At 33.7% G+C, this 21,527-nt stretch overlaps 1 protein-coding gene and 2 pseudogenes across 3 annotated transcripts; all 3 read left to right on the top strand.

Moving 5' to 3' along the window:
• Positions 1-2,481: 2,481 nt before the first annotated feature.
• COQ3 (coenzyme Q3, methyltransferase) lies at positions 2,482-21,524 on the top strand. 3 transcript variants are annotated; one of them, XM_015600589.2, is made up of 8 exons: positions 2,500-2,636; positions 4,263-4,339; positions 9,651-9,777; positions 12,318-12,470; positions 14,431-14,530; positions 15,968-16,210; positions 18,890-19,049; positions 19,639-19,986. In XM_015600589.2, exons 2-8 carry the CDS (start codon positions 4,324-4,326, stop codon positions 19,836-19,838), a joined length of 999 nt encoding a protein of 332 aa, XP_015456075.1. In that variant the 5' UTR covers positions 2,500-2,636; positions 4,263-4,323; the 3' UTR covers positions 19,839-19,986. The 3 variants fall into 3 exon arrangements, with proteins under 3 accessions (XP_015456074.1, XP_006926341.1, XP_015456075.1); XM_015600588.2 differs by lacking the exon at positions 4,263-4,339 and having other exon boundaries at positions 2,482-2,636; positions 9,633-9,777; positions 19,639-21,524; XM_006926279.3 differs by lacking the exon at positions 4,263-4,339 and having other exon boundaries at positions 2,483-2,636.
• On the top strand, positions 10,144-10,259 carry LOC112474856 (annotated as a pseudogene).
• On the top strand, positions 18,210-18,328 carry LOC112474679 (annotated as a pseudogene).
• Positions 21,525-21,527: the final 3 nt, after the last annotated feature.

Below are 21,527 nucleotides of genomic sequence, written 5' to 3' on the forward strand. Positions count from 1 at the left end.
ATGGATAATTTAGAGAATTCATCATTTCATTGACATGTAATGAAATATGTTTACCTTGAGTGGTAAGATTTTATAAAATAGGGCTTCAGTGATTTAGGATGTGAATGCTAAAACTTACACATAAGTTAATTAAATGTATAATTTGGTTATGAAATCTTTTCTAAAATGACACCACCAGAAAATTAATACATTCAGTTTTTGAGACAATCATTGATCTGAATTGGTTAATAAAAAACTGTCTTAAGAGATTCTTTTAAAAAATATTTTAGTGTATTAATCATACTTGTTTTTGTGGAATGGGGGTAAACCACACCATTAAGAGAATAAAATGTAATTTGGAAGAGGTAATTTTAAGATTTGTTTCAGGCCCCAAAATATAAAATAAAGATTGGTGTGGAATCTCAGTGTATATGTTTTCTGCCATTGTAAAATGCCTTTTTTTAGCATCTATTTCTAATGGTATAAAACACAATAGGTGAATTTCCCAAACATAGTCTGTTTTTTAGTGTCTGAGTTTATTCTGTTTCTTCAGAGAAGCATACGATGTATAATTAGTTGAGTTTTTTATTTTATGTGGGAATTTTACATAGGAATTATATGAGGTCCAAAGTCCCCGTAATACTGTCTTATGGGAACCTTTTTATTTAAACAGAGTTTTTCCTCTTTTATACACATTAAAATGTTTTTATCTAGTGAAGTTTCTAAAATACTACTAAGCATAGTTTAATGGAAATAGTACTCGATTCATTGAACCCCAGAAGCCAGGGCTCTGGTACTTGGTGTATTTTGGGCAAATCACTTAATCATTATAGGCCTTAATTTCTTCAACTGTATAAGGGTGGAATTAGATTATCTCTAAAGTCTTGAACACTTCAAACCCTTAAGTTCTTTGATTTTAAATAGAATTTGGTTGTACAGTCTAAACCTAAATGAGAAAATGGGCTTTTTATTAGCTGTCTGGTGTGAGTTACATTCATAACCTTAAAGGTTTATCAGGTATAGAGATCTATAAATACACATAGGTTACATCTGCCACATTCTTATTATGGTCAGTTAATATTGTTACTGATTTATGTGAAATTTTGTAAATATGAAAATTTACCGTTAAACTCTAAATGAATGTAGTAGTATCTCATTTCAATGGAATAAAACTGTTAGCTTTAAGGGATCACTTTGCCCATAACTTGAATGAAAAAAGTTTATATGAAAATTACAAAGTTGAATGTCAAAATGTTAAATAGATTTTTAGTTTTTGCTAAATAGATTTTAGCAAAATTAATTGTAGGCTCTAGTTTACAACACGTTTGTGGTTGAGACCATAGCGATGGTCTGGGACTTAACTCCCAACATGTAGCACATTACAACTGCTAGGACTTCCAATACAACTCCGGTTTGAGTATTATTGGAAAAATTTTTTGTTAATATTTGTAGCGAAAAATAACATGAGCTAGTTTTGCTTATCCTAGCCAAACTAATGGGTATTCAAGAAGCTTGTTTCCTGTTGGTATTGAGACATTACGGATTGCCTTTGTTGTTGAACTGAAAATATGGGAAGGCTCTGAAGCCCGGTGAGGTGGTACATTCAAAGAAATTTCATTGAAATAAAGCTCTTAAAAATTTATTAGTCATACTTGAACTTTTGCTTTTTCCTTGGATCTATCACTCCAACAAATGTAAATGCTAAATGTTCTTTTGTGCAGAGCTTTCTGCCATCTTGAGAGGAGTTCTGAAGAGATGACTAAAAAGTCTGCAACCAGTCTTAGGAGGAAGTCAATGTTTTACTTAAACCATAAGTGAAAGACCATTACTGAGCAGTAAATTTCATTATTTCAAAGAACCCTTTACCAATTTGACCTTGCCTGCTGAAAATGTACAATGACTTTTTACTTTTAATGTTGGAAATTTATCATTCTTACCCAGGGAAAGGCTTTTATACATTTTGAAGTAAAATGTTACTGTCACCATTCTAGCTGTAAATGAAGTTTGCCTAGCCTAAGTAATTAGCAGTATCCTGCTATATAATGTCTTCTCTGTCCAGATTATCCAGTCACTTGCAGAAAATCTCAAATTAGACTTCTGGCCCTCTATTTTGAGTACCTCATAAGGAGATAGAATTCTACCCTTAAAGAAAATGTGCTTTTTCACACATTTGTGATTCTAAATTAGGGTCAATATCTTACAGGAATATAAATGCCCCTAGGAGACATTTAATATGAAGTGGAACTACATGGAATAAAAGCTAGATCACAGCATGAAGTAATAGTAGCATGATGGATGGCTACTTTGGCCATGAGATTTGAGGTGGGCATATAGTAGGAATAGGCACAAACAGGATCCTGTAGTTTATGATAATATATAGTTCAATTGCATACACAACTTGACAGCTGTTGAGCGTAGGGTATAGTCACATAACACCACTCATTAATGCAACCGTGATTAGGTTGGCTCCAGGCGGTGCTAGTGGAACCTTTCTGTTGGGGCTCTTTTATTGGAGGGACCGGAAGAGAGGTGGATCCTTTCTGTCGCGATGTGGGGAGCCCGCAAGCTGAGCTCCTCCGGGAGTCTTTTTTTAAACGTGCTTAGGTTTAGGTACCTGGGCACACAGTCTGGTTGTCCTCGCTTCACTACGTCGGCAGGTGAGTGGGTGCGTATATGTGTTTGTCCGGGTGGGTGGGGGCAAGGTTCCCCCACGCGCAGCCCACCGTGCGGGCCAGTTGTTCTGCGCACGCGCGAGAGGGCGGCCAGCTGTTGCTGGGCTCCGTGTGGGGTCAAGGCAAGACCCTTACCTTGGGTTACGGCCCTCGCAGTCTGTTGAACCGCGGGCCTGGGCTCTTGGCCTGCCGTCCCCAGCGGCTGGGAAAAATAGCTGAGTACTTGCGTTCTCGGCCTAGGAGATCACAGCCCTCGGGCCGCTGCCGTAGATCCAGCGACCTTTGTCTCATTTTGGTTGAGTTCCTTCCTCTGGAGTCGGCGACCACTCTGTGCCTGCCAGAATCTCAAGGTCGTGTGCTTTCTTTTGCCGCGGCGAAAAGAGACACCAGCTTCTGTCTCAGTGATTAATAGCGTTGTATTTGTGTTTTGTTTGAACTTACATCGCCTTCTTTCAGAAAGATCTAAGGTAGCTATACTACTTTTTGATTAATAAGTTAATTCAACAGACTGTATTGACAAAGATCAAGAAAATAACTCACTGAACCTTATGTTCATAGAAGCTGGTTTATTTAACTGCCAGTGTTGACCAGAAAGTTAAGTTCATCCTTTACATGAAACTCATTTAATAAATATTGTAATGCCAGGCACTAGGAAGGATACCTCAAGGGTCTCTTTAAAAAAAAATGTTAGGATACAAATAAGATCCGAATATAATGAGCAAAAAATAGGAAACTTAAAGGCCCACCAATAGAGTTAAGTTGATACTCTCATACAGTGGAAAATAGGGTAGCCAATAAAAAAGATAATTTAAATCAATGTGTATCCACATGGAAAAATGATTGAGATATAGTGTTAAGAAAGTAAGTTACAAATCAGTGTATATTATGTACTTAGATATATAGATGGAGATATAGAGAAAATAGAGATACATAAAAAAAATTTAGCAGTGATTATCTGTGTTGGAGTTTCTCAGTTGTGGTGAAGTGGTTTTTAAAGCTCTTGAGCACACAATAGAATATATAGATGTCAAATTATAATGTACACTCACAAATTATATAATTATATTAACCAATATTACCCCAGTAAACTTTAAATAAATAAATAAATAGATAGATAAATAAATAAAGCAAGCAAGCAAGCAAGCAAGCTCTTGAAAATCTTGACAACATTGATGATTGAGGGACTAATTTGCCAGATATAGGGGAGGTGAGAAGGACATGGGAGTCATCACTGAGTAGTTTATATAATTCTCTAATATGTCATTTGCTTACCTAAAGTCATAAAGAAAGTAGTATTTGAACTGGGTGTTAAAAGGTAGTACAGATAGGTAGTAGAGATAGAAATGGTGGAAGAGAGTAACATAAGTAAAAGCCTAGAAGCACGAACTTTTTTTTTTAAGAACATTGAGATGGATTTGGGCCAGCCTGTGAACGGCCTATTAAACTTTTTTTAAACAAAAACATAAAAAGCTCAGGAGAAAAATGTTCAGAGACTACGAAAAGACAAGACACAAAATAATAAATAACCATTTGTCTTAGTCCGTTTGAATTGCTGTAATGAAATACCACAGACTGGGTGGCTTATAAACTACAGAAATTTATTTCTTACAGTTCTGAAGACTGGGAAGCCCAAGATTCTGTGTCTGGTGAAAGCCCACTTCTTGGTTCATAGATGGAGCCTTCTTGTGGTATACCCTGGGATCTCTTTTATAAGGGCATTAAAACAATCATGAGGGCTCCACCCTCATGACTTAATCACCTCCCACAAGCCCCATCTCTTAATACCATTGCTTTAGGGGTTCGGTTTTCAACATATGAATTTGGAGGCAGGGACACAAACATTCATTTTCACCTATTAGATTAGCAAAGAAAAAAACATTTGATAATAAATTGGATAGGTGACTATCAATGTATGTATTATCAGTGTGGGGAAACCAGCACTACAAATTCTCATATAGTACCCATAGGATTGCAAATTGATTCAGCATCTGTGAGTGGCAATTACAAATTTATAAATGCACATGCCAGTTGACACAATCACGGTTCTTGGGATTTCATCTATAGGTACTTTCAGAAATATATGAAATTACCTAGGTAATTCAGTCTTATGTTTTTGGAATAGCAAAAAATTAGAAATAACTTAAATAAATGCCCGTTAGAAGGGGACTGCTTAAATAAATTATGATAGCCATACAATGGATACCATGCACCCTAAAAAAGGAAGTTCTTTTTGCTCTGTTAAGAAAATATCTCTAAGATACATTGATAGGTGAAAAAAAGCAAGGTGCAGAAGAATGCGTGTATTGTACTACATTTTGTATAAAATAAGAAATTGATAAATTAATATACAAAAATATAATTGATATATGTATAAAATCTCTGGAAGCATACATACAAATCTAGTAACACTGATTGCCTCCAGAGACAGAAACTGGATAACTAGAATCAGGGATAGGAGAAGTGTTTTTAGTGTGCCCTTTTGTACTTTTTAATTAAATTTTTTTTTATTTTGAAATAATTTAAAACAAGAAGTTGCAAAAATAGTACAGAGAATTTTCATATGCCCCTCACCAGTTCCTCAGAGATAACATCTTACCTAACCATAATACATTGTCAAAGCTAGGAAATTGCCATTAGTGTGATGCTGTTAACTAAACTACAGACCTTGTTTGGATTTTACCACCGTTAAATGCACTGTGTGTGTGTGTGCGCGCGCGTGTGTGTCACCATACATAGAGATTTGTGTAACAACTACCACATTCAAGATATGGAACTATTTCATAATTACAAAGAAGTTTCCATATACTATTCCTTTATAGTCAGATCCTTCCCCCAACCTTAACCCTTGGCAATCACTGATCTATTCTCCATTACTATAATTTTGCCATTTCAAGAGTGTTATATAAATGAAATTATACAGTATACACTTTTTTAAATTGTTTTTTGTTTCCCACTCACCATAAAATCCATCCAAGTTATTGTGTGTATCAATAGTTCATTCTTTTTTATTTCTGAGTAGTATTTTATGATAAGGATATAACACAGTTTGTTTAACCATTCCCTTCTTGTAGGATATTTTGGTTGTTTCCAGTTTTTGACTATTAGGAATAAACTTACTAAGAACATTTGTATACAGATTTTTGTGTGGACATATTTTCACTTTTCTGGGATAAATACCCAGGAATGCAAATCCTGGGTTGTATGAAAAATGTATGTTTACCTTTATTAGTTTATTAGCTTTTCATGGTACCTGTACCATTTTACGTTCCCACCAGCAATATATAAAAGATCTGGTTGCTTCATATCCCAGTCCACACTTGGTAATATCAGGATGGTTAAATTTTAGCCACTTCGATAGGTATGTAATGGCTTTCATTTTATTCCTCTAATGTCTGTTGATATTTAACATCTCTTCATGTGGTTATTTACATTTGTATATCCTCTTTGAAGAGATGTACATTCTTTTTATACTCATTTTATAATATCTACATCCATTTTATTATTGGATTTCTTGTGTATTTTTTTAATGGAGACTTTTTGATTTTACTGTTCAGTTTAAAGACTATTCTTATATATTCCAGATACAAGTCCTTTGTGGGATATGTGTTTTGCAAATATTTCCTCCCCATCTGTGACTTGTCTTGTAGAGCAAAAGTTTTAGTTTCAATTAAGTCCAATTTAATCACTTTTTAAAAGGATTGTGCTTTTGGGGTCAGATGTAAGAACTCTGTGCCTAACCCTAAGTCATGAAGATCCTCTGTATTTTCTTCTAAAAGTTTTATAATTTTGTATTAAGATCAACGATCCATTTTGAGTTCATTTTTGTATAAGATGTAAGATTTAGGTTGAAGTTTTCTTTTTTGTCTGTGGCATACAATTGTTTCAACACCATTTATTGAAAAGATTGTTCTTCCTCCATTGAACTGTTTCTTGCACCACTTTCAAAAAACCAGTTGGGTGAACTTTTTGGTCTATCTCTGGACTCTCTTTTGTTACACTGATATTTGTCTTTGTCCCCCCTCCAATACCACACATTGTCTTGATTACTATAGTTCTGTGGTCTTAAAATTGAATATTGGGATTCCTGCAATTTTATTCTTCTTCTTCAATATTGTTTTAACTATTCTATTTCTTTTGCCTTTTCATATAAATTTTAGAATCAGCTTGTCTGTATTTAGGAAAGAATGACTATTGTGATTTTGATAGAAACTGTATAAACATATAAATCAATTTGGGGAAAATGATTTCGAGTCTTCCAATCCATGAACACAGTATGTCTTGCTGTTTATTAGGTTTTCTTTGATTTCTTTTATCGGTGTTTTATGTAAATTTTCAGCATACAGACCCTATACATCAGGGGTCCCCGACCCTGAGGCTGTGGACTAGTACCAGTCCATGGCCTGTTAGGGACCAGGCTGCATAGAAGGAGGTGAATGGCAGGCTAGTGAAGCATCATCTGTATTTGCAGCTGCTCCCCAGCACTAGCATCACTGCCTCAGCTCCACTTCAGATCATCAGGCATTAAATTCTCATAGGAGCACCAGTCTCTGGTGCCAAAAAGGCTGGGGACCGCCACACATGTTTTGTTAAATTTATGCAATAATGGAAGTAATTCATTCTTTTTTGGACTGATTTTGAATGATACAGCATTTTAAGTTTTACTTTCTAGTTGTTCATTGTTAGTATATAGAAACAACTGACTTTTTTGTGTGGTGACGTTTTGCTGAACTCACATACCAGTTCCAGGAGCTTGCTTTTCTGTTTTCTTTCTTTCTTTTTTTTTTTACCTTATTGCACTGGCTAAGATTGCTTTGTCCCTGATTTTGGGGGTAAAGCACTTAGTCTTTCACTGTTAAGAACTATGTGAGCTATAAGATTGTTATGAATGCTCTATAGATTGAAAATTTTCCCTTCTATTCTCAATTTGCTGAGAATTTTTAATCATAAATGGGTGCGGTTTTGTCAGATGTTTTTTCCACATCAATAAGATTATGTGATTTTTCTTTCGATTATTAATATGGCAGATTACATTAATTTTTCTAATATGAACTAGTGTTGCATAGCTGGAATAAATCCCACTTGGTTGTGCTACAGTATTCTCTTTATATGTTGCTGGATTCTATTTACTAATTGTTGAGAATTTTTGTGTCTATTCCTGAGAGAAATTGGTCTGTGGTTTCTTTGCTGTATCATCTTTGTCTGGTTTTTGTATCAGAGTAATGCTGGCTTCATAAAATAGGTTGAAAAGTGTTCCTTACTCTTCTGTTTTTTGGAAGAGATTGGGTAGAATCGGTTGGTTTTTTCTTCTTTAAGTGTTTGTTAGAATTCACCAGTGAAGCTATCTGAGCCTGGAGACTTATTTTTCAGAAAGTTTTAACTATGAATTTAATAACTTTAGTAGTTATAGATCTATTCAGGCTACCTGTTTCATATTGCATGGGTTTAGGTAGTTTGTAATTTTGTCTAAATTGTAGAATTTCACTGGGCAGAGTTATTTGTAGTATTCCCTTATTATCCCTTTTTATGTCTTTCAGGTTCATAGTGATATCCTCTCTTGAATTCTTGATATTAGTAATTTAGGTTTTCTCTTTCTTTGTCAGTCTTGGTAGAAGTTTGTCAATTTTATTGATCTTTGCAAGGAATTAGCTTTTGGCTTGATTTATTTTATCTTTTGTTTTAAATGCCATTGATGTCTACTTTTACCAATATCATTTCCTTCCTTTTGCTTGCTTTGGGTTTATTTTACTTTCCTTTTTCTAGTTTGTTGAGGTAGAAAATTAGATTATTGATTTGCAACCTTTCGTCTTTTCCAATATGAGTGTTTAATGTTATAAATTTCCCTCTGAGTATTGCTTTAGTTATGCCCACAGATTTTTATATGTTAGGTATTTTAATTTATTTCAATTATATTTCCCTGAGACTTTGTGTTTGACTCATGGATGTTTAGAATTGTATTGTTTAAGTGTTTTGTTCTTTTCAGGTTATCTTTCTGTTATTTATTTCTAGTTTGAGTTCATTATTCTCAGAGAACATACTTTATATTATTTCACTTCTCTTAAAGTTGTTTAAGGTTTGTTTTATATCCCAGGATATGGTGTATCATTATGAGTACCCCATGTATGCTCGAAAGAATGTATATTTTGTTTTTGTTTGAGTGGAATGTTTTATAAATTTCAATTAGATCTTATTGGGTGATGGTGTTGTTCAGTTCTTTTATGTCATTGCTGATTTTCTGTCTAGTGGTTCTTATCAGTTACTGAGAAAGTAGTGTCGAAGTCTCCAACTATAGTTGTAGATTTGTTTATTTCTCCTCTCAGTTCTATTTTCGCTTCATATATTTTGGAAGTGTGTTGTCTGGCGCATACACATTAAGGATTGCTTTGTCTTCTTGGTGGATTGTCCATTTTATCACAATGTAATGTCCATAGTAATTTTCTCTGCTGTAAGGTCTACTTTGTCTGAATGTTTATTGAACAATTGAATGTTTTGCAGCAGAGTAACTAGTTCATAATGCAGATCTCAATTAAGTTTGCACATATAGACTGGATGAGTATTTATTTAAAAATGTTTTACAAGAAATTTTTTTCTCCTGTAAAAGGTGTTGAGCATATATTAAATCCATTTTATGTAGCTAACATGGAAGTGACAGAATTTGAACTAGTTTAGACAATCTCAGCATCAGCATTACCTTAATTTAAAAGGTAATGTAGTTTTAATTTGAATATCATTTTTTATAATTTTGTGCAGCATAATGGCATGAAAAACTTTTATATATGCATTACTTATTTTGGCTAATTATAATTTCAGAAATGTCTGATTAGAGTTAGATGGCAGAATGCAAGACCTTTATATTTTAGAATAACATTCAAAATTAAGAAAACAATCCTTTTGTTTATCAATTGTAATATAAGATTGCCATATAAAATAGTTTCTTCAAGTACATGCATATTAGGGATTCATACTGTGCAATGCTTTCTCTAGACATTCTTTTTTTTTCAGTTTATTCAAAGAATCAGCTCAGTTGGACTCTACAAATTAAACCATGGGTTTTCCATGAATACAGAATTATGTGGTCCAAATCCTATAGAATGACTTTTGCCTGCTTGAATACAATGAAAAGTTATAGGTAAGTTTATTCATTAGTGTGGCAAATATTTACGTAATTATAGGCATAATAGTTTTGTATTGGTTGTGTTTAATAAACCAGTGTTTATTATATCAGTACATAATAGCTCATGTGGTTTGATTAAGGTAGATTTTATTTATTTAAATATATGCATTATTTATTTTTCCATTTTAAATTTGGAATATTTCAAACACAGAGAAAAATTGTAACACTTTATACAGTGCATAGCCTTTATCCATATTTATAGGTAGCTTTCATTTTTAATATAAAACTATATTGGACGTGGCTCCATAGTGTAGTGGTTAGCACGTCTGCTTTACACACAGAAGGTCCTGGGTTCACACCCCAGAAGAGGCATGGTCCATGGTCTACGGCCATGCCACTCTGAACAAGCCCAATGTCTGATCTCGGAAGCTAAGCAGGGTCGGGCCTGGTTAGTACTTGGATGGGAGACCACCTAGGAAGACCAGGTGCTGTAGGCATAAATAATAATAATAAATAAATAAAATTTTTAAAAAAAATTTAACAAATGAATAAATAAAATATAAGACTATGTTACTTGGAGAAATACTTTTTACTTCCTCAATATCCTTATGACAGGACACAAATAATACAGTGCTTAAAATTCTAAATGATTTGAGTGCAACATAAATAGTATGATAAGGTGGTTAAGTATACATTTTAGATAGTAAGACTGAATCAAAATAATGTCTTTCTGTATTCTTATTTTATAAACAAATTTCTAACCTCATGAGAAATATTTCATAGAGTTAAGGTATGAGTACGTGCTTCTACTTGTAATGAGCTAGCTCCTTTAAGATTACGTATATGTGAAATCATTCTTTAGTCAGCTGAGCGCCCACCTACTGTTATCTGTTGTTAAGTTAGTTATTTACTTTGCATGAAGCATGGGAAGGGGAGGTAATATTCATAATATAATATTAAAGAAGAGTGACATTTAACTATTAAAAGGATAATAAGTAATCAATATAGAATGTATTCTGTGTAGCTAAGAAAAACATAGTAAAAATTTGAATGGCATTACATATTCTAATGTGACAACCTTATTGTCTTTCACCCAAGAACCTTTGGAGTATTTTCCCATCATCTACTTTGACATGGAACTTGGTGTAGTTGTCTGTCTGATAGGGTTTTGGAGGATTTTCCCATCATCTACTTTGACATGGAACTTGGTGTAGTTGTCTGTCTGATACCTGTTTAGTCTCTGTTTGATCCCATTTGATTAAAAAAAATTTTAGGTGAATTATATACTTTTCTGGGCCTCCTCTCTCAAATTATTTATTTGACAAATGTTTTCTGAGCACCAACTTTGTTCCAGGAACTGTACTAGTCACTAGGAATAAAATGGTAAGCAAGACAGTCCATGCCTTGCCCTCAGAGTGCTTATATTCTAGTGGGGAGACATGATCAAATAATCACATAGCCCAGTGAAGAGTATATGGTTGTATAGGACTTAAAATAGGGGACTATGACCCAGTTTTGAGAGTTGGAGAAGACTTCTCAGATGACATTCCACTCAAACTAAGAGCTAAAAGATGAGAGGAATTAATTATGCGTGTAGAGGAGGCATGGTGGAACCAAAGTGGAAGGAACAACATATACAGAGTACCTGTAACAAGCCTGATCCCATATGATCTCAGAAGCTAAGCAGGGTCGGGCCTGGTTAGTACTTGGATGGGAGACCACCTAGGAAGACCAGGTGCTGTAGGCGTAAAAAATTTAAAAAAATAAAAAATAAGGGATTGTAAGCTGACAAGGTCCTTGCAATCTGTGAGGTCAACCAAGGGTTAAAAAAAAAAAAAAAAGTACCTGAGGAAGGAGCAAGCATGGTCAATTCAAAGAATTAAAACAAGGCCCATGTGGCGGAAGTGGAGAGGATGAGGAGAAAAGTGGGTGCATTGTTGAGAACAGATTAGAGGGGAACAAGGTAGGAAGCAGGCAGAGTAATTAGAAATCTAGGATAATAATTCATGCAAGAGATGTTGGGAGCTTGGACTAGGATGATAGCAGCAGAAATGGAGAGAAGATGGAGGCACTTGGGTTCAATCCTGGCTTTACCCGTTACTTGATCTCTCTGAGCCTCCCTTTTCTTATCTGTGTAATAGGGATCATCGTAGTTCCTACCTTATAAAGTTGCTAGCAGGATTAAATGAGATGACATATGGCATATATGGAGTTCTTAAATAGTACCAGCATGTAGTGAGTGCTCAATAAATTACTACTACTGCTACTACTATTATTATTATCAGATATTATTAGATGAAACCCAGAAGGCCAAGTCTTAAAGTTTCGTTTTCATTGTAGCTTACTTTGAAAACCAATTGATTTTGTTTCATCTGTGAATAAATATAAATATATATATATTTATAAGTAATGTGATTATAAGAAAATTTGGTTTTGAAACATCAAAAATGAGTATTTAGAATCTGATAAATTTTAAATTAGAATACCTTTCTACATAATATGTTACATTTTTTTAAAAAGCAATTTTTGCCTGGCTCTTCATTTTGACCTCCTAGGTACCCTTGGACAAGACTGTACAGTACTTCTCGAACCACTGTAGACAGCAGTGAGGTAAAAACCTTCCTGGCCCTGGCTCACAGGTGGTGGGATGAGCAAGGAGTATATGCCCCTCTTCATTCTATGAACGACCTCAGGGTGCCATTCATTAGGTAACATTTCAGAAATTCTAAGTCTTTTAAAATGCAACTCTTTGTAGTAATTCATCTTTTGAGTTCATTTTTCTCTTGGTTTATACTTAGGTTCAAAATGCTGTATTTTAAGGTTGCTTTAGAAATTAGGAAGGTTCTCTTCACTGTCCATTGTTTGAAACCATTAATTTTTTAAATAACATCATTCAAGTTCTAGGCTGCTTTCATAAATTAACTTGAAGCATTTTTGAACATTATCAGGTTAAATCCTTATGAAAAGGAACTAGGGTCCTATGAACATCAAGATCATTTTATAGCAACTTTGACCTTTATGCAGTCCTACTAAAGGGAATACTACTGAGACAGTTCAATTCAACAAATATTTATGGAGAACTTACTTTGTACAGAGCTTGAGGGACAGACACTGTAAAGGGTACTAGGATATTCATCGTTCGAAACGTAGTCCACGTACTTCAGGAACTTAAGAGTTTGCTGTGGGAGGTAAAGGAAAGGGTTCATCAGACTCCATTTATCAAGAAATTGTTGATTTGTTCTTATGTCCATTTGTTTATTCATTAAACATTTCTGAGCAGCTGACATGGACAAGGCACTTAATTGACGCAGAATATCAGATTCAGACTGCCCTCAGGAAACTTCTCGATTGTTTTTGCTGGTTCATCCAGAGCTAGTGCAGCAAAAAGGGAAATATTGGCACCTTTTTATCACCACTGAATTTGTGGACCACTGAAACATTAAGGCAGAGAAAAGCGCAATGTCATTATGTTAGGCTATGTCAGTGGTTCCCAAGGTTCCCTGGTTCCCTGGACTAGCAACATCAGTGTTACCTGGGAACTTATTAGAAATGCAGACTTCTCACAGTGGTCCTGGACCTACTGCTTTGGTGGGGTCAGCAGACCGTTTTAGCAAGCCTTTCAGATCATTCTGATATACTCTCAGCTTGAGAACTATTCTATTTAAACTACTGTGACTATCATTTAGATATCACACTAAAGCACATCACCTAGAGCAGTATAAATTGTGGTTAGAAGTTTAGATTTTATTCTGAGAATAATTGGAAGCCATCGAAGGGGAGTGATATGATCTAAATTATGATATAAAGGAGTCATTTTGCCCAATGCATGAAGAATGGATTGGACTTCATTTGAAACGGGTCCTTTCTGTATGTTACAGCATTCTAAAGTTATCTACTTAACCACTATCTAGGTTATTCTTAGAAGTCAGTTAATTTTAATAGCAATAAATGATATCCTAAGGTATTTTTATTATATATAACATTTATTTTAATGTACGTATAATTAAAATTCATACATAGTCCAACTTAAAACTTTAGTTTTCAGTACTGTTAGGTATATATCTCTGTGTGTGCTTGTGTATGTATGTGCATATGTTTGCATATGTGGTAAAATATTACTATGATTATCTTAAAATTAAGTTTACTGGATTTGGATACCTATTTACATGATCATGAAAACACTACTAACATAGAAGATTAAGGGATACTCAATTTGGAAGGGAATATAGGCAAATTCTGAAAATACAGATTTCCAATTTGCTTTTTGTAAGCCCTGTAAAATAACATATTGGTTGCAGACATGAAATGGGTGTAGCAAGTACTAACAATGTAGCTAATAAGTGACATGATGACAAGCAAATAAAATTAGGTTAATCTAAACTAGATTATTTTTAAAGTTTTTCTAAGATTATGACTAAACTAATAATTATGTCATAATTACTAGATTAATTCAACAGATTTACTTTAAACCTCCTGCTTTTGATTATTACAAATATCTTTTAAATTAAACATAGTCATTTAATGTGCAAAATAAAAGACCCGTTTGCCCAAAACATCGATAATCCATTTAAAATAAATTTAATATTTCATTGAAAATTGTACACTTTGAAGACTCAATTGTTAAAATTAATAATTTTTTATATGTTTTGAATTTTTTTTTTTTTAAAGAGACAATCTTTTAAAAACAGTTGCTAATCACCAGCCAGGGAAACCTTTGTCTGGGATGAAGATTCTTGATGTTGGCTGTGGTGGTGGATTGTTAACTGAAGTAAGTGATTTACAACTTTCCTGCCTTTTTTAACTGGGAAAAAAAAATTGAGAAGTGGGCTTATGCTTCATTTATCCTTTTAACAAATAATATTCATTTTTAAAATGCCTAATATTTTAAATATTTTTCTGATTATAAAAGTAATTCATACTTTTCCTTAAAAATATATAAAATTTTCAGAAAATTATAGTGAGGGATTTTTTTTTTTTTTTTACACAAATATGAGAAACTGGTCTTTTGAAGAGCTTTGAAAATTTTATTGTCTCTTCTATCCCAAAAGATTAGCTAATTTTCACTAGTTTAAGCTGTCCTTTTGCACTTGCTTCAACATCAAAACCTAACAGAGTTTTGCCTGTTTGTGGGGCTCTTCCCTCTCAGGTGCTCTAGAGCACTTGAAAGAATACTGATTCTCCCTGTGAAGATTTACTTTAGACTATAGTAAATTTATGCCTTGCTATCAACACAGTAACTTTTTGTGTACTACTGTATCGTAATCTGATCTTTTAAAGATATTTTAAGGAAGTATAGGATATTAATGTAAGCGAAGGTTCAGTGGGATGTGATACTGTCAAGGTCCGTAATAGCCAAACTGACAGTGAGCCTAATAGGCCTTTGATGCATGGCTAAGTTTCCTCATGCACAAAAAACATGTTCTTCATATGGCAGTGGGCTGGTTTCTTCTGCTATCAATTATAAAATTTCAGAAAATGTAAAATATATGAAAATACATCAAGAATTGGTGGCATATCAAATTGTAAATGAGTAAGATTTTACTATAAGTGTTCTACAGTCTTTTCACTGTATTATTGCAGGTCTTTTGTCTCTAAAGTTCGAATAATTTGATTTATACTTTAAACGTAATTACTAAATAGTTATAAAATAAATGCTGTGCAAGTTTTGACAAAATTAAGGCTGTGTTTCAAAACTTGGACATGTCATAGGAAGTGATTGAATATAAAAGTTGAAAGAAGAATTAACTATGAGGAATTGTTTCTACTCAGTCACAGAAAAAAACTATCAAGAAAAAATTTATCCTTTTAACAAATATAATTTGTTATATACAATTGAATATCAGAAAATTTGGGGATTTTATAATACATTACATGTATTACACTTTAAATATGTCAATACTGTATTAAGTGCATGTAAATGTACCTAGAGAATGTAGAAAAAAATTTTTTCTACAAATTTGACTATTGTCAAGTAGTTCTTGATAAGGTTTCTTTGTTGTGATTATTTTTCTCACTTTGAGCTTTTTATTTGGAAATTTTCAAACATGTACAAACTAGAGAAAATGGTAATGAACATCCCTGTACCCATAAATGATCTCCAGTAATTATCCTCTTATGGTTAATTTTGCTTCCTTTTTGATAACCTTTTTATTACTAACATGTGTTCTGTTTTCTTCTTGTGGGTAACGTTTTTTTATGCCATTAGCCTCTAGGGCGGCTTGGGGCTTCAGTCATTGGAATTGATCCTGTGGATGCGAACATTAAAACAGCACAGCGCCATAAATCATTTGATCCAGTCCTGGATAAGAGGATAGAATACAGAGCATGTTCCCTGGAAGAGATTGTGGAAGAGAGTACAGAAACATTTGATGCTGTCATAGCTTCTGAAGTTGTAGAACATGTGATTGATCTAGAAACATTTATACAGTGCTGCTGTCAAGTATTAAAAGTAAGACTCACAGAATTTACTTTTTTTTCTTTTCAGTTTGTGATTGTATCCATAACAATAAATGTTTCATAATACTTGAAACCAGGAAGCCAGGACTAGGAGACAGCATCTCTGCTGGAGATTGCTTCTGCCTCTCAGCTTGCCTCAGTACTGGGGTTTTCTAGATCCAGTATCTTGGTACCTACGGAGCTTGAAAAATGTTGGTGCTCATCATTATAATGCAGCCAATAGATTTATAGTGGTATTTTTCCATTGATAAAGTCTAGATTAAATACCTAATAGACATTGAATGACAATTACTAAGAAGTTGGTTTTGATTAAGTACTTAAAAATCAATAAAAAACATTATTAGCATAAAGTGACAGCATTTAAGTAACTCAGTGTGTTATGTATAACAGTTTTCAGCTTATAAAAGAATACTTCATACATTTGATCTCACTTGATCTTACCTACAACCAGGTTAGGAAGGTAAGGCAGGCATTGCTATCACGTCCTTTGACCAATGAAGATCAGAATTTGGGAGATGTCAAAGGTCACTTGGTCTTTAAGTCAAAGGTCAGTAGATACTTCAATGAGGCTTAAAGCTATCTCTTTTTATTCCAACTCTGGTTCTTCCCATTACATTATTATGCTTATATATAATTTGCTACAGACTTAGTCCTCCGAAAGTGGTTCCAAATTTTCTTTTAATAAATATTGCTTTTACTATATTAACGCTGTTTATGTATTCAAGAGGTAACCTGAATGAAATACTTAGCCCTTACCTAAGAACTTTTTAAAAATAGTTTTTCTTTTTAAATAATTTTAGATTTATAGAAGAGTTGCAAAAATAGTACAGTGTTTACATATACCCTTCCCCTACTGTTAACAATTTACATAATAAGAATAGGAGCTAGGGTGAGACAAGTGAGCACAAAAATGAAGGAGGCACTTCTTCTTTGGTGCCAATCCTGATCGTACATTCACACACTCCGGAGAGTGAGTGCCTCCTTCAGTTTTGTGTCCTGGGAGCCTCACTCACCTCACCATACTCCTAGCCCTGTATATAACCCATGGTACATTTCTTAAAACTAAGAAATTAATGTTGACATTATGCTGTTAACTACACTACAGACCTTGTTAAAGTTCATTAGTTTTTCGACTAATGTCATTTTTCTGTTGTAGGATCCAATCCAGGCCATTTTGTTGCCATGTCTCCTTAGTCACCTTCAATCTGTAACAGTTTTTTGATGTTTCTTCTTAAATGAGTTTTATTAGGTCTATCTTCTATTTTCCAGCAAAACTCCTTAATTATTACTTTTTGTATTGTGTGTTAGTATGTATGAATGGAGGTTCTTTCACACACATGAGGAATGCTAATATTGTGGAATTTAAAACTAATATTTGCTTTAATGGAAAACATTTTTTAAAAAAATAAATGGCCATTGCTCACCACTCTTTCTTTAGGGTAGGATTTTGTAGAACACAGATTAGATATTCATAAGTGAGATTTTTCTCCCTAGCTCTGTTAAGATATAATTGACACATAAGTAATTCTCAGTAAGATATTTTAGAATACTGGTATTTTGCAGAGAACAATTACAATATGTGATGAAATAGTATCTCATATTTCAATTTTTCACTTAAGTGCACATTTCAATATTTTAGGGCCTCTTCTTTTTTATTTTTGGTTTGAGGTGGTATTTAAGATATATCCATCCCCCCCTCCATACATACACACACACACACACACACACACACGTGCGTGCATATATAGTAATATGATTATTATGGAGGGACTCTTGGGTATTTTACCCACATCAGGCTAATAGTCACTAGAAAATAGCAGACTAAATAGTCCATAAATGGTTTGTATTCATCTAAGCGCTTATCTTGAACTCTTCATATTTTTTATACTAGTGAAATCAAAATAAGACAAAAAACTTTCAAACTTTAATCATTAATGTTTTTGTCAAAGCACATTTACCAACATTGCTCGCCTGCACAAGATGTGGAGCTGGTCTACACCCATGCCATCTTGAACGAGCCTGATCCCGTCTGATCTCGGAAGCTAAGCAGGGTCGGGTCTGGTTAGTACTTGGATGGGAGACCACCTAGGAAGACCAGGTGCTGTAGGCATAAAAAATAAATAAAAAATAAAAAACAAGGGATTGTAAGCTGACAAGGTCCTTGCAATCTGTGAGTTAATTGAAGTGTTGCCTCACCAAATGAATGAATGAATGAATGAATGAATGAATGAATGAAGCTGTATGCTGTATCAAACAAGTTAAGACAGGCTCAGCACCCAAAGAGAAAACCTTGTTGACACATGTTAAAGCATAAATGTTGGCGTGTAATAAGGAAGAGCAGCCTGGTCTCATTTCTGTATTTTTATTATAATGTGTTTGATATGTACAAAAGAATGTATATAATATGAATTTAAGTCATAGTAATGTATGATTTTAAGAGTTGTAAGCACCATTGCATAAACTCAGTGAGTGCATCTTTAGTGGACTGCCTTTAATAATTTCTCAAAAGAAAAAGTACTATTTTGGTAAATTATGTATTATTCGTACTTATGTATCTTAACAGCACTTTGATTATTTGGAAGGAAGAAGGATGGTAGAAGAAGCCAAGCCTTTACAGAAATAATACTACTGACATTTAAATTTTTACTTCTATGCATTTATTTTTTTTTAGCCGGGTGGTTCTTTATTCATTACTACAATCAACAAAACACAGCTGTCCTATGTCTTGGGAATTGTTTTTTCAGAGCAAATTGCAGGTATTGTGCCAAAAGGTACTCATACCTGGGAGAAATTTGTTTCACCTGAAAAGCTAGAGAGCATTATGGAATCAAGTAAGTATTAAGGACTTTTCCAATTTTCAAGGCCTAGCTGAACTTTTAAAGTACATGTAATTATTAATCACACAACCTTACACTTAAATAAATTGGCCACTATTATTTGCAATATAGTAAGTTCTGAAGATTTCTGCAAATGACCTTGTTGAAAATAGAGTAGAAAAAATATTTTAAAGATGCTTTATAAGAACAATCACTTGTTGGCAGGTATTTTCTAATAGCTGATGTTTATTGAATAATTACCAAATTCCAAGTACTGTGCTACTTTACCCAACAAATCTCATCTAATTCTAACAACTCTATAATGTATGTTCTGCCCATGTGAGAAAACTGAAATTCAGAAATGTTGTGACTTGCCCAGGGTCATCATCTAATAGGTGCCAGAGCTGGGATTTGAACCCAAACAGTCGGCTTTAGAGTTTAGAATTTATGTTCTATGCTACAGTAAAGAATGGTCAGTATATAGTTATAAAGTATTTTTGACTTTGAGTTAGGAATCTTTCTTTTTTTAACATGGAGAGTTTCATGAGCCTTGGCACTTGGAAGGTAAATATTTATTAAGGCTACTCTTATTTTTTTTTTTCAGATGGTCTGTCAGTTCAAACTGTGGTAGGAATGCTCTATAACCCCTTCTCAGGTCATTGGCATTGGAGTGAAAATACCAGCCTTAACTATGCAGCTCATGCTGTGAAACAGGAACACCCCGTGCCTGCTGAGACGGAGACAGAAGAGCTCCGAGCTCAAGCCTCCACCAACTCAAGTGTGCATGAAGAGCTGAAGAAATAAATTGTTTCTGGGGACTGTAGTGCTTGAAAATATGATGTTTATAAATACAAAAAATATACAATTCATCTTTTGAGAGAGGAATATGCAGAAAAGAAAGTCAGTAAAAAGAACTAAAATCTTGAATAAAAATTTTTGTTATTTCATCTAATATCTATTTTCAGGAGATTATTCTGTGAATGAAAGTTTTGTTGAGGTATTGTGTGTTATGTTCCTCAGCCTTTGTTCTATAAATAGGGTATGCATATTTCAGTTCATCTTACGGATTATATATATATATATATATATTTTTTTAGCATGTATATATATGTTATATGTTTTAATCTAAAAGAATCTGTATCTGTGTTTATTATTTGATTTTAATTAAAGGCAGTTATGCTTCTCACTGTTGAAAACCAAATATCGTTTTATACCACTTATATTTGGAAAGATAAAATATATTTTTTTCCTTTAAAGTTGTTTTTTGGAAAGCAAATGAATTGTTAAATATATGCTGGATTTAGATTCAAACGTTAAAATTAAGAAGTTCAGATTATGTTGGACATCTTTATATAGGTCCATAAATATTTTATGGTGTCTTTTCTTTTAAGTAGAAAGGATTTTTTTTTTTTGAAAACTCAATTTTAAAATTCAGTTATGGAAATTTGCTTTTTCAACTAGCATTTTTATACCTAAAAGGGCTGACTTAAAATATATTTTTATGTTTCTTGAAGTATGTGAGTCTCTGGCTTTTTCAGGGAGTTCAGTGCTATGTGAGGACATTCATGGGGAATGTGTGATTGTGTTGCCTTAGAGAATTTGTTAAAGGTGTTCCCTTTGTTCCAGTTGATTCCACGGTGGATAATTGGAACGCTTATTGAATGAGATATATCCTATCTTTCCCCTCTCCAACACAGCCAAATATATCAAAAGAGTTGTCCTCATTTTCTCATTCTCTCACTTAACTCACTCTGGTCCACCTTCCTCCATCATTGTTTTGTTGAAACAGTTCTTGCCAAAGTCACAAATTGACCAAGTAACCAAACCCAAAGACTATCTTTAGCTTTCATTCATTTGACATTAATTACCCCACTCCTTGAAACATTCTCCTCCATTTCCATGACTTCCCCTGTTTGACTAGCCACTTCTAAATCCCTTTTCCTGTTCTATCCACCCACCTGTTGGCTTTAGTCGGATGGTTCCCTATATCCTTATTTTTATAGTCTCATGTAAATAAGTCTTCAAATTACCTTATTTCGAGTATGCCATCTGTTTCCTATTGGAATCCTCAATGAAAAACTGATCCAAGGCCTAAATCCCCCAACATGGCTACTAAGTCCCAATATAATCTGGCCTTGCCTACTTCTCCAGCCTCATTGTTTGTTTTTTGACAGTATGCTGGATTTTAATAACAAAACAGCTCCTTACAGGTCTTTTGCATTATTTTAAACTTTACATATTAAAATAATTATAATTGTAGACTTACAAAAAAGTTCCAGAAGTAATTCAGAGGGTTCCCATTCACCCTTCATGCAACTTCCCCAAATGTTAACATCTTTAACTGCAATACAATGATAAAAACCAGAAAATTAACTGATAAAACACCATTATCTAACCTACAAACGTTATTTAAATTTGTTAATTGTCCCACTCATGTCTTTTTTTGGAAATAAGATCCCACATTGCATTAAACTGTCATGTTTTCTTAAAGTT

The sequence above is a fragment of the Pteropus alecto genome, unplaced genomic scaffold (genome assembly GCF_000325575.1).
Source record: "Pteropus alecto unplaced genomic scaffold, ASM32557v1 scaffold7, whole genome shotgun sequence".
In the NCBI taxonomy this organism is placed as follows: domain Eukaryota; kingdom Metazoa; phylum Chordata; class Mammalia; order Chiroptera; family Pteropodidae; genus Pteropus; species Pteropus alecto.

Coding starts and splice junctions, on each gene's coding strand:
- COQ3 (XM_015600588.2), top strand. CDS start 2,528: ATGTGGGGAGCCCGCAAGCTGAGCTCCTCCGGGAGTCTTTTTTTAAAC. Junction 2,637..9,632: donor TCGCTTCACTACGTCGGCAG/GTGAGTGGGTGC, acceptor TGCTTTCTCTAG/ACATTCTTTTTTTTTCAGTT. Junction 19,050..19,638: donor AGAGAGCATTATGGAATCAA/GTAAGTATTAAG, acceptor TTTTTTTTTCAG/ATGGTCTGTCAGTTCAAACT.